Source organism: Oncorhynchus mykiss, chromosome 9 (assembly GCF_013265735.2).
Source record: "Oncorhynchus mykiss isolate Arlee chromosome 9, USDA_OmykA_1.1, whole genome shotgun sequence".
NCBI lineage: Eukaryota > Metazoa > Chordata > Actinopteri > Salmoniformes > Salmonidae > Oncorhynchus > Oncorhynchus mykiss.
In genome coordinates this window covers 72,143,772-72,156,958 of record NC_048573.1, presented here as the reverse complement: position 1 = coordinate 72,156,958, position 13,187 = coordinate 72,143,772, and the positions used below count along the sequence as shown (strand labels likewise).

The 13,187-nt window shown below is 43.6% G+C and overlaps 1 protein-coding gene across 5 annotated transcripts in view; it reads right to left on the bottom strand.

The window, feature by feature from the left end:
- The window catches only part of LOC110532808 (guanine nucleotide-binding protein G(i) subunit alpha), a 62,124-nt gene extending 49,225 nt beyond the window's left edge, over nt 1-12,899 (bottom strand). For 2 of the 5 annotated variants that reach the window (XM_036988937.1, XM_036988939.1), the window contains exon 1: nt 12,320-12,897. In XM_036988937.1, coding sequence (XP_036844832.1) covers nt 12,320-12,437 — 118 coding nt within the window. In that variant the 5' untranslated portion in view covers nt 12,438-12,897. Of the gene's footprint in view, nt 1-12,319 lie in introns of all 5 variants that reach the window. The other 3 variants (XM_036988936.1, XM_036988935.1, XM_036988938.1) reach the window with 2 other exon arrangements.
- Nucleotides 12,900-13,187: the final 288 nt, after the last annotated feature.

Genomic DNA, 13,187 nt, shown 5'->3' with positions numbered 1-13,187 from the left:
TTTTCACCTCATGTCTCTCGCTCTCTCTGACAGGAGCGTGCTGTCTGTCTCCCTCTCTGATAGGAGCGTGTGATTCTCTCCATCTCTGATTGGAGCGTGCTGTGTGTCTATTTTAAGACTTCTGAAGAGAGATTAAATACAAATGAAAGATGATTCTGTCATCAACCTGTCTGGGTGCTCTGTACATGGAGATCCTATTAAAATGACATTCTAATTCTTAATTATATGGGTTCGGCACAGCCAAGGTGATGGTGAATGGGAGGAGGGAGGGTCTTGTGAAGCACAGCCAATGAGCTCAATGTGATGATGTTTTAGCATAGTCAAACTTTCTATTGGACAGAAAAATAGCAATAGTCCAAGAATAATTTGTTTTAGGCTAATCTACATTTTCATATCTGGACACTGAGCTGGTGTTTATATGACAAAGAAATGTATATAAAACAACAGCTTGAAGGTGAAATTTATTTTATTTATTTTTTTGCCCAAATTTCGTGGTATCCAATTGTTTTTAGTAGTTACTATCTTGTCTCATCGCTACAAATCCCATACGGGCTCGGGAGAGACGAAGGTCGAGAGCCATGTGTCCTCCGAAACACAACCCAACCAAGCCGCACTGCTTCTTAACACAGCGCGCATCCAACCCGGAAGCCAGCCACACCAATGTGTCGGAGTAAACACCGTACGCCTAGCGACCTGGTCAGCGTGCACTGCGCCCGACCCGCCACAGGAGTCGCCAGGGCGCGATGAGACAAGGATTTCCTACCGGCCAAACCCTCCCTAACCCGGACAACGCTAGGCCAATTGTGCGTCACCCCATGGATCTCCCGGTCGCGGCCGACTGCGAGTCTCTGGTGGCACAGCTAGCACTGCGATGCAGTGCCGTAGACCCCTGCGCCACCCGGGAGGCCCGTGAAATGTATTTATGCAGTTGTTTGTGTTAAAGCAGAATGAGGGTGTATCATCTAGCAGAGACACGGATGGTGTATTTGATGCCACCAGCTGGGCAGAGATGTGTGCTGCTAGGAGGAGACGGTAGCTAACTATATTCTGCCTGTGAAATCAGACTCTCTCTCATTGGCCCATATTTATAGCGGCGCAGTGTGTGTGGGCTATAAGAAAAGACACAGGCTACTAAGTATCATATAGCAGAATCCTCATAGACAGTACTATAGTACGATGCAGCCTGGGATGGGACACTGCAGTAAAAGTTGCCAGGCACTAAGGGAAAGGTTGGGTAGTGTCAGTTAGATATCAACGAGGAACATCCCTTAAAAGAGGAGTCAGAAGTGGAGCCTTTCTGTACACTAGGGCAAGGACCATATCAGTATTGCAGCAAGGAAACAAAACACAAAGATGATTTCACTTCTTTAAGAATACAACCTTAATGTTGGAAACAAACCATCATTATGTTGTCATTCAGAGTCACGTATTTATTTTCCAAGCTATAAGCAATGTTTTACACACAGCAGGTTTTTTTAAAAAGGACCAAAGAGTTTGGTCTGCTTTGTGTTTTCATTTTTGCCATGGAATAAAAAAATCAAAGTATAAATAAATGGTCATGCTGGTATCATCCTGGCCCTACAGTATAATAGGAATGGCCTAATGAAAATCACTTCACTGAGGTAGTATAGGACATAACAATACTGTGTGCATGTCAGGTTTATTTTATTTAACCTTTATTTAAAAACTAGGCAAGTCCGTTAAGAACAAATTCTTATTTACAATGACGGCCTACCAAAAGGTAAAAGGCCTATTTGCAGGGACGGGAGCTGGGATTAAAAAAATTAAAAATAATTAATTAAAAATACAGAACAAAACACACATCACGACAAGAAAAACAACATTAGTTGAGTACTCCAATATTGTATTCCTTCCATGAACAACAGTAAAATATCTAGCCAAGAATATTATTTATGAAAAGGAAATGTTTTTTTATCCATTCATTGCCACACAAGAGACAATCCCAGATGTCATGTTGTACTGCATGGGAATTACAAAGTACAGAGGACACAAAAACAACTCAACCATACTATCAAAGGTCTGTTTGAAATGTAAACAAACCCTGATAGAGGAAACATACAGTAGAACTATATTGACACAAGGATTAGCTGTCCGAGGCCACTACCATAGAACTAACTATATTGACATGAGGATTAGCTGTCCGAGGCCACTACAATAGAACTAACTATATTGACATGAGGATTAGCTATCCGAGGCCACTACCATAGAACTAATTATATTGACATGAGGATTAGCTATCCGAGGCCACTACCATAGAACTAACTATATTGACATGAGGATTAGCTGTCCGAGGCCACTACCATAGAACTAACTATATTGACATGAGGATTAGCTGTCCGAGGCCACTACAATAGAACTAACTATATTGACATGAGGATTAGCTATCCGAGCCCACTACCATAGAACTAACTATATTGACATGAGGATTAGCTATCCGAGGCCACTACCATAGAACTAACTATATTGACATGAGGATTAGCTGTCCGAGGCCACTACCATAGAACTAACTATATTGACATGAGGATTAGCTGTCCGAGGCCACTACCATATAACTAACTATATTGACATGAGGATTAGCTGTCCGAGGCAACTAATGTAGAACTAACTATATTGACATGAGGATTAGCTGTCCGAGGCAACTACCGTAGAACTAACTATATTGACATGAGGATTAGCTGTCCCAGTCCACTACCATAGAACTAACTATATTGACACGAGGATTAGCTGTCCGAGGCAACTAATGAAGAACTAACTATATTGACAGGAGGATTAGCTGTCCGAGGCAACTACTGTAGAACTATATTGACACGAGGATTAGCTGTCCGAGGCCACTACCATAGAACTAACTATATTGACATGAGGATTAGCTGTCCGAGGCCACTACCGTATAACTAACTATATTGACATGAGGATTAGCTGTCCGAGGCAACTACCATAGAACTAACTATATTGACATGAGGATTAGCTGTCCGAGGCAACTACCATAGAACTAACTATATTGACATGAGGATTAGCTGTCCGAGCCCACTACTGTAGAACTATATTGACACGAGGATTAGCTGTCCGAGCCCACTACTGTAGAACTATATTGACACGAGGATTAGCTGTCCGAGCCCACTACTGTAGAACTATATTGACACGAGGATTAGCTGTCCGAGCCCACTACTGTAGAACTATATTGACACGAGGATTAGCTATCCGAGGCAACTACCATAGAACTAACTATATTGACACGAGGATTAGCTATCCGAGGCAACTACCATAGAACTAACTATATTGACATGAGGATTAGCTGTCCGAGCCCACTGATGTAGAACTAACTATATTGACACGAGGATTAGCTGTCCGAGGCAACTACCATAGAACTAACTATATTGACATGAGGATTAGCTGTCCGAGCCCACTGATGTAGAACTAACTATATTGACATGAGGATTAGCTGTCTGAGGCAACTACCATAGAACTAACTATATTGACACGAGGATTAACTGTCCGAGGCAACTACCGTAGAACTAACTATATTGACATGAGGATTAGCTGCATGGGAATTACGAAGTACAGAGGACACAAAAACAACTCAACCATACTATCGAAGGTCTGTTTGAAATGTAAACAAACCCTGATAGAGGAAACATACAGTAGAACTATATTGACACAAGGATTAGCTGTCCGAGGCCACTACCGTATAACTAACTATATTGACATGAGGATTAGCTGTCCGAGGCCACTACCGTATAACTAACTATATTGACACGAGGATTAGCTGTCCGAGGCAACTAATGTAGAACTAACTATATTGACATGAGGATTAGCTGTCCGAGGCAACTACCATAGAACTAACTATATTGACATGAGGATTAGCTATCCGAGCCCACTAATGTAGAACTAACTATATTGACACGAGGATTAGCTGTCCGAGGCAACTACCATAGAACTAACTATATTGACATGAGGATTAGCTGTCCCAGTCCACTACCATAGAACTAACTATATTGACACGAGGATTAGCTGTCCGAGGCAACTAATGAAGAACTAACTATATTGACAGGAGGATTAGCTGTCCGAGGCAACTACTGTAGAACTATATTGACACGAGGATTAGCTGTCCGAGGCCACTACCATAGAACTAACTATATTGACATGAGGATTAGCTGTCCCAGTCCACTACCATAGAACTAACTATATTGACATGAGGATTAGCTGTCCGAGCCCACTACTGTAGAACTATATTGACACGAGGATTAGCTGTCCGAGGCCACTACCATAGAACTAACTATATTGACACAAGGATTAACTGTCCGAGGCAACTAATGTAGAACTAACTATATTGACACGAGGATTAGCTGTCCGAGGCAACTACCGTAGAACTAACTATATTGACATGAGGATTAGCTGTCCGAGCCCACTACTGTAGAACTATATTGACACGAGGATTAGCTGTCCGAGGCCACTACCATAGAACTAACTATATTGACACAAGGATTAACTGTCCGAGGCCACTACCATAGAACTAACTATATTGACATGAGGATTAGCTATCCGAGCCCACTACCATAGAACTAACTATATTGACATGAGGATTAGCTGTCCCAGTCCACTACCATAGAACTAACTATATTGACATGAGGATTAGCTGTCCGAGCCCACTACTGTAGAACTATATTGACACGAGGATTAGCTGTCCGAGGCCACTACCATAGAACTAACTATATTGACAGGAGGATTAGCTGTCCGAGGCAACTAATGTAGAACTAACTATATTGACACGAGGATTAGCTGTCCGAGGCAACTACCGTAGAACTAACTATATTGACATGAGGATTAGCTGTCCGAGCCCACTACTGTAGAACTATATTGACACGAGGATTAGCTGTCCGAGGCCACTACCATAGAACTAACTATATTGACACAAGGATTAATTGTCCGAGGCCACTACCATAGAACTAACTATATTGACATGAGGATTAGCTATCCAAGCCCACTACCATAGAACTAATTATATTGACATGAGGATTAGCTATCCGAGCCCACTAATGTAGAACTAACTATATTGACACGAGGATTAGCTGTCCGAGGCAACTACCATAGAACTAACTATATTGACATGAGGATTAGCTATCCGAGGCAACTACCATAGAACTAACTATATTGACACGAGGATTAGCTGTCCGAGCCCACTACTGTAGAACTATATTGACACGAGGATTAGCTGTCCGAGCCCACTACTGTAGAACTATATTGACACGAGGATTAGCTGTCCGAGCCCACTACTGTAGAACTATATTGACACGAGGATTAGCTGTCCGAGCCCACTACTGTAGAACTATATTGACACGAGGATTAGCTGTCCGAGCCCACTACTGTAGAACTATATTGACACGAGGATTAGCTGTCCGAGCCCACTACTGTAGAACTATATTGACACGAGGATTAGCTGTCCGAGCCCACTACTGTAGAACTAACATGAGGATTAGCTGTCCGAGCCCACTACTGTAGAACTATATTGACACGAGGATTAGCTGTCCGAGCCCACTACTGTAGAACTATATTGACACGAGGATTAGCTGTCCGAGCCCACTACTGTAGAACTATATTGACACGAGGATTAGCTGTCCGAGCCCACTACTGTAGAACTAACTATATTGTTAACAAAATGTGTGTGTGTTGCGTGTGAGCGCTCGTGTGTATGATCTTGTTCTTCTATGCTCTTAGAGACCTAAAAATTCCCCAAAATCCCTTCAAGGACAGTCAAATAAGAAATTACCCATGGTGGGGACATTTCCCTCGTCCCCACGAGGACAAAGGCTATTTTAATCTTAGGGTTTTGGGTTAAAATTAGGGTTAGGGTTACAGGTTGTGTGTTAGGGTTAAAGGTTAGGGTTCAGGTTGTGTGTTAGGGTTAGGGTTAGGGTTCAAGTGGTGTGTTAGGGTTACAGGTTAGGGTTTAGATGGTGTGTTAGGGTTATGGTTTAGGTTGTGTGTTAGGGTTTAGGTTGTGGGTTAGGGTTAGGGTTTAGGTTGTGTGTTAGGGTTAGGGTTAAGGTTGTGTGTTAGGGTTAAGGTTGTGTGTTAGGGTTAGGGTTTAGGTTGTGTGTTAGGGTTAGGGTTTAGGTTGTGTGTTAGGGTTAGGGTTACGGTTTAGATGGTGTGTTAGGGTTAGGGTTCAGGTGGTGTGTTAGGGTTACAGGTTAGGGTTTAGATGGTGTGTTAGGGTTACGGGTTAACGAAAAAAGGCTATTTTAAGCTTAGTGGTTAGGGTTAGAATTAGGGTTAGCATTAGGGGTTAGGTGTATGGTTAGTGTTAAGATTAGGTTTAGGGGTTAGGGAAAATAGGATTTTGAATGGAAATAACCCTAACCCTAACCCATGAGGATAGAAGAACATGACCACACGCGACTCCTAAACAGAGCACAAATCACCACAGGGAGACATTCATTTCCATAAACATGCATGGAGGGTTAAATCAGTGTGGGTAGAGCATAGTTTGAAAGCGTTTCTACTAGAGAACGACACTAATTAGAGTAGCTTTCCTTAGACAGGGAGGCACGGCACAGTGGAAGTCGACAGAACTACAGTGGTTAGACTGGCTACCATTTAAAAAAGGTTGGGACTGGGAAATCAATAATAATAATAATAACAACCGCTCGTCTTTCAGCTAAGGAATCAACATCTAAACAATCTGTTTATGATATGTTTCCTTCCAAAACAGTTTAAAGAATGAAGGTCTTATACCAGCTACTGAGGACATCTTTGATGCGAGTCAGGACAACTCAGACGGTGGATGTAAACCAACAACAACAAAAAACTATTTTAGTCCGTCACGGAGATTATTAGACAGGAAAAGATAGACGCTTGGTTGATGAATCCTCTTTTCCTAAACTTTCTCATTCACTAACCTTCTAATACTATAACAAATTTGCCTCCAAACAAAATGGCTTCCCTTGAAATAGCAACATTCGCTAGATTAGACATGGCGTGCGTGCGTGCGTGACAGAATTCTATTTGGACTGCAAAGTGCTTCCGCTGTCATGTCTACGTGATCACATTAAAATGTATGGATTCTCCAGTGCATTTCAGACTTCACCATCTATACTTACACAGTCTCTAGGGGACCTTTCACATGTTCCCAAGTAAAACCTCAGTCTCAGAACAAGCCTCAGTTAGCAGGAGTTTTCAACGTGCAATAACAAGACGACATTTAAAAAAATTAAAAAAAACACAAAGGATTCCAACGCAGAGAAGTTGTAGCCTTCACCATCCAAACCAAAATGGCACCCTAGGGATGCAGTGCACTACATCCAAACCTACAGAATCTAGGAGACTTTTCACATGCAACATCACTTCACTTGTAGGCCTGAGACTCAGTTAGTAGGACTTTTGAACGGAGGAATTTATTCATGACTCACATTCATGTGGTATATACAAGGATGAATTTAACTGGACACCAAAATGGCACCCAAGGGATGCAGTGCACTATAATCCTAATTGCCTGGTCCCAGATCAGTTATTAGCCAAGACCTAATACTGTATAGCCAACTTCCATGGTCGTTTGGCAAGATCACACAAACAGATCTGGGACCACGCTATAAATTCTAACAGCTCCCCCCCCCCCCCCCCCCAAGAAATTCCCTTTATTCCATGCCAGGCCTGGGAGAGAGAAATGAGGGCTGAGTCTGGACATGGAAAACCACTTTTCTGTGCGGTTGGTCGGCAGAGAGAGCTGTGCGGTTGGTCGGCAGAGAGAGCTGTGCGGTTGGTCGGCAGAGAGAGCTGTGCGGTTGGTCGGCAGAGAGAGCTGTGCGGTTGGTCGGCAGAGAGAGCTGTGCGGTTGGTCGGCAGAGAGAGCTGTGCGGTTGGTCGGCAGAGAGAGCTGTGCGGTTGGTCGGCAGAGAGAGCTGTGCGGTTGGTCGGCAGAGAGAGCTGTGCGGTTGGTCGGCAGAGAGAGCTGTGCGGTTGGTCAGTAGAGAGAGCTGTGCGGTTGGTCAGTAGAGAGAGCTGTGCGGTTGGTCAGTAGAGAGAGCTGTGCGGTTGGTCAGTAGAGAGAGCTGTGCGGTTGGTCAGTAGAGAGAGCTGTGCGGTTGGTCAGTAGAGAGAGCTGTGCGGTTGGTCAGTAGAGAGAGCTGTGCGGTTGGCCAGTAGAGAGAGCTGTGCAGTTTCGTCAGTAGAGAGAGCTGGGCGGTTTCGTCAGTAGAGAGAGCTGGGGGTTTCGTCAGTAGAGAGAGCTGGGCGGTTTCGTCAGTAGAGAGAGCTGGGCGGTTTCGTCAGTAGAGAGAGCTGGGCGGTTTCGTCAGTAGAGAGAGCTGGGCGGTTTCGTCAGTAGAGAGAGCTGGGCGGTTTCGTCAGTAGAGAGAGCCGGGCGGTTTCGTCAGTAGAGAGAGCCGGGCGGTTTCGTCAGTAGAGAGAGCCGTGTGGTTGGTCAGTAGAGAGAGCTGTGTGGTTGGTCAGTAGAGAGAGCTGTGTGGTTGGTCAGTAGAGAGAGCTGTGTGGTTGGTCAGTAGAGAGAGCTGTGCGGTTGGTCAGTAGAGAGAGCTGTGTGGTTGGTCAGTAGAGAGAGCTGTGTGGTTGGTCAGTAGAGAGAGCTGTGCGGTTGGTCAGTAGAGAGAGCTGTGTGGTTGGTCAGTAGAGAGTAGCTGTGTGGTTGGTCAGTAGAGAGAGCTGTGCGGTTGGTCAGTAGAGAGAGCTGTGCGGTTAGTCAGTACTAGGGTTGAATGGTGGGAACCCGGTTACCGAGATTTACCATTCAAAACCACTCTCTTTTCAAGGGATAAATAACTGCGAGAAACGGGTAAATTATAATACATTATTTATATGACCAGCATGGCGTGAAATGTTAACTGTTAAATTATATGCAATGTCTAAATCTGTCTTCTCGACGACCTCTGCATGATGAATCATTAACGCTGAGGGTAGGGACAGACAGCCCATCTCAGAGAGTATAGACTGTTCTCTCTGCTACCGCACAGCAAGCGGTACTGGGGCACCAAGTCTAGGACCAAAAGGCTCCTTAACAGCTTCTACCCCCCCCAAGCCATAAGACTGCTGAACAATTTATCAATTGTCTACCGGGACTACTTACGTTGACACCCATTCCCTTTGTTTTTACACTGCTGCTACTCGCCGTTTACTATCTACGCAGTCACTTTACAAATGACCTCAACTAACAGGTGCACATTGACTAGGTACCGGTACACCTGAATAAAGCCTCGTTACTGTCATGTAATTATCTTTGCGTTAGGATATCACACTAGAATTTTGGATCAAAGCTCTAATCAAATCCAAACATGAGCCTATTTATATGCTTTATAATGACGCTTTTGAATGACACTTCCGGTTTTGGCGGGAAATACCAGGTTACCCGGGAGAAGTGGTTTATTCTCGGGATGGAACATGTGTAAAATACTGGGGAAATATTCAACCCTAGTTAGTAGAGAGTAGCTGTGTGGTTGGTCAGTAGAGAGAGCTGTGCGGTTGGTCAGTAGAGAGAGCTGTGCGGTTGGTCAGTAGAGAGAGCTGTGCGGTTGGTCAGTAGAGAGAGCTGTGCGGTTGGTCAGTAGAGAGAGCTGTGCGGTTGGTCAGTAGAGAGAGCTGTGCGGTTGGTCAGTAGAGAGAGCTGTGCGGTTGGCCAGTAGAGAGAGCTGTGCAGTTTCGTCAGTAGAGAGAGCTGGGCGGTTTCGTCAGTAGAGAGAGCTGGGGGTTTCGTCAGTAGAGAGAGCTGGGGGTTTCGTCAGTAGAGAGAGCTGGGCGGTTTCGTCAGTAGAGAGAGCTGGGCGGTTTCGTCAGTAGAGAGAGCTGGGCGGTTTCGTCAGTAGAGAGAGCTGGGCGGTTTCGTCAGTAGAGAGAGCTGGGCGGTTTCGTCAGTAGAGAGAGCTGGGCGGTTTCGTCAGTAGAGAGAGCCGGGCGGTTTCGTCAGTAGAGAGAGCCGGGCGGTTTCGTCAGTAGAGAGAGCCGTGTGGTTGGTCAGTAGAGAGAGCTGTGTGGTTGGTCAGTAGAGAGAGCTGTGTGGTTGGTCAGTAGAGAGAGCTGCGTGGTTGGTCAGTAGAGAGTAGCTGTGTGGTTGGTCAGTGGAGAGTAGCTGTGTGGTTGGTCAGTAGAGAGAGCTGTGCGGTTGGTCAGTAGAGAGAGCTGTGCGGTTGGTCAGTAGAGAGAGCTGTGTGGTTGGTCAGTAGAGAGAGCTGTGTGGTTGGTCAGTAGAGAGAGCTGTGTGGTTGGTCAGTGGAGAGTAGCTGTGTGGTTGGTCAGTAGAGAGAGCTCCAAATAAAATGATAAAAAGTTTACACTAGATGTGTAGCAGGCCTATTTAACCCCTAACTGCATTGTGCCTAGACTGTAACCATAGACTGTACTGTATAACGTTTCACACCATTTACTGTATAACGTTTCACACTATTTAATAAAACAGAGAAGTCGTTCTCTCATATGGGATCTAGTGTGATATCCTAGCTATATTTCTACTATAATGGCACCAATTGGCAACAACTTGTTTCTTCTTGACATCATGTCTTCCTTAGCAGGTATTATGTTTTGAAGATTAAAGTAAAACCTGTCATCTGTTTACCTGATCCACAGCAGACCGTAAAGGTATAAAATAACTGCTCCCTGAGGTTGTCACAGACTCCAGTCAACCAAGTCATAGACTGTTCTCTCTGCTACCGTACGGCAAGCAGTACCGGAGCGCCTAGTCTAGGACCAAAAGGCTCCTTAACAGCTTCTATCGTCAAGCCATAAGACTGCTGAACAATTAATCAAATGGCCACCCAGACTATTTACATTGACCCCCCCCCCCCCCCCCTTTGTTTTTACACTGCTGCTACTCTCTGTTTATTATCTATGCATAGTACCTTCACCCCTACCTACATGTACAAATTACCTCAACTAACCTGTACCCCCACACATTGACTCAGTACCAGGACCCCCCTGTATAAAGCCGCGGTATTGTTATTGTATTGTTACTTTTTACTTCCGTTTATTTAGTCAATGTTTTTTTAACTCTTGTTTCTTGAACTGCAATGTTGGTTAAGGGCTTGTAAGCATTTCACGGTAAGGTCCTACCCCGGTTGAATTCGGCGCATGTGACAAATAACGTTTGATTTGATTCCACCAATAGTAACCATTTGCGTCACTTTCAAATAAGGACCTCTATTTTGAAGGCGAACAGGAAATTCTACTCTTGTGGCTGCCTTCACAACACATAACCCGGTCCGGTCAAGCGTCACTGAAGCCATCTGGCTGCTTATAACGTTAGCTTTGGGCAACAGGGTTTTAGTAGGTGGCTAAATAGATATTTTCATGAACTTAAGTTCGATTTCCATAGGAGAACAACAAGTGGCTACCTAGCTAATCACATTTATTCCTAAATATTTTGCTAAGAATATTGAAAATGCCTGCAGTTAATACTGGTATTTGTTTTCAGGCTGCTTGCATTGGTGCTAGGACCGTACCACGCTAGATACCCCAGAAGTTTCGAATAAACATCTGTATCAACGATATTTGCAAACATTTTTCATCCTGCTTTTATTTCAAATCCTCACATAGACGTTTTCCCATTCGGTCGAACACATAATACCTTATTACCAACGCAGTATTGTAAACAGATCATGGCCAGTGTTTGCGCTTTATTTTTGTTGTACAACTTTGACAGTGCTATTGGTCGTAGTGGTGGCGCTTGGCTTGGACATTCAAATTCAGCACATACACCATTCTTTAATATAATTGTGTTATTTGACGCGTCAAATTACAAGCTTATTTAACGGGTCAAATAATGTTTTTTTTTGTTTTAAATGTATATATTTTTTTGACACGCAAAGACCCACACGTTGTGCCAACGGAAACTGCCAAGAGCGTTATTTTACGATTGATACAAACACAGCAGCATGTCTAAGCTTAGGCAATGATCATAATACAACATCTGTATTTAACTGTGTGTGTGTGTGTTAGTTATAGGATTAGCAATGCCAATAAAGACTAGAGCCTAATCAATAGAAAACAAGTTAATATAGGGCTACATAAGAGTTTATTGAACAAGTGGAGACATATCCTCAGCTACATCTAATTCAGATGTTACCTAAAATAAATAATGTTGTAGGAGGTAATCAACAGAGATCCGATCAAACAAAAGCAAGCAAAGAAAGATCAAATTAACCAACGTAGTAGCAACAAGTGATGTCTAGTTACAATTGCAACACTTGTGAAAGAGCAAACAAAGCATTTTCTCCCTGTAGATTCTGATGCTATATTGTCACTCCTTTTTAGTAGGAGAAAATAAAAGTTTTCCAACAATGTAACAATAGCTATGACTTACCAAGTAGCAGAAGTTTCACTTCCCTGGACGCTTTGTCTCTGTCTTCTCGTAGGTTCCGATCAATCATTTTACTCCTTTCCATCGCCGCTTTGTCCTCTTGGCTGATCGTGCAACCCATTTTTAACCACTTACTTGAGGTTTCTTCAAGATCTGGTTTGAATGGCAGCTACCGTTCATAAGTTGTTGGGGGGGGGGGTGCTTTCAAGATAATTTTCGCCCAGGCAGAAAGACAGAAAAAGGCGTTGGCACTCCTCTTGTCACGACAACAAACAGACAGAGATGCTGGTAAACTCACGCCAACAAACCAAGTGTGGTTTAGCACTGAAAGACACTGCAATCAATTTCTACCAAGCTAGGCTAGCTTGCAAAGAAAGTAACACAATATTACTTTTCTATTATAAATGTTGTCGCAGTCCTCCAATTAAAAAAAAAAAAAAGCAATTCACTATCTCTTATTAAAACTCAAAGCTACCGAGGAATTGGGGCATAGAATATCAATTTAACTATCAATTCGTCTTGATGTTGCTTGTTGTTGCATGAAGGCACGTGTAAAATACGCATCGGAACTGTCATTCACGTCACCACACGCTGGAACGCAAAGAAAAAAATGTCATCTATATTTTGTGGATGGATGGGAAATGTAGTCTAAACCCACAGTACATTTGCTATTGCTTCTCTGAAATGTAAATAACATCGGCCTAAATTCTTCAACTCTCATTAGCATATGCTCAGAAGAGCTTAATGCTCACTTTTGACAAATATTTTTTGCAGCAATCCGGAAGCCTCTGAGAGAATACTAAAAATAATTTAGTTTTGGGGGTCAGAGGAACTTTCTCTTTGGAATGAGCGCCCACCAGTGGAATTATAT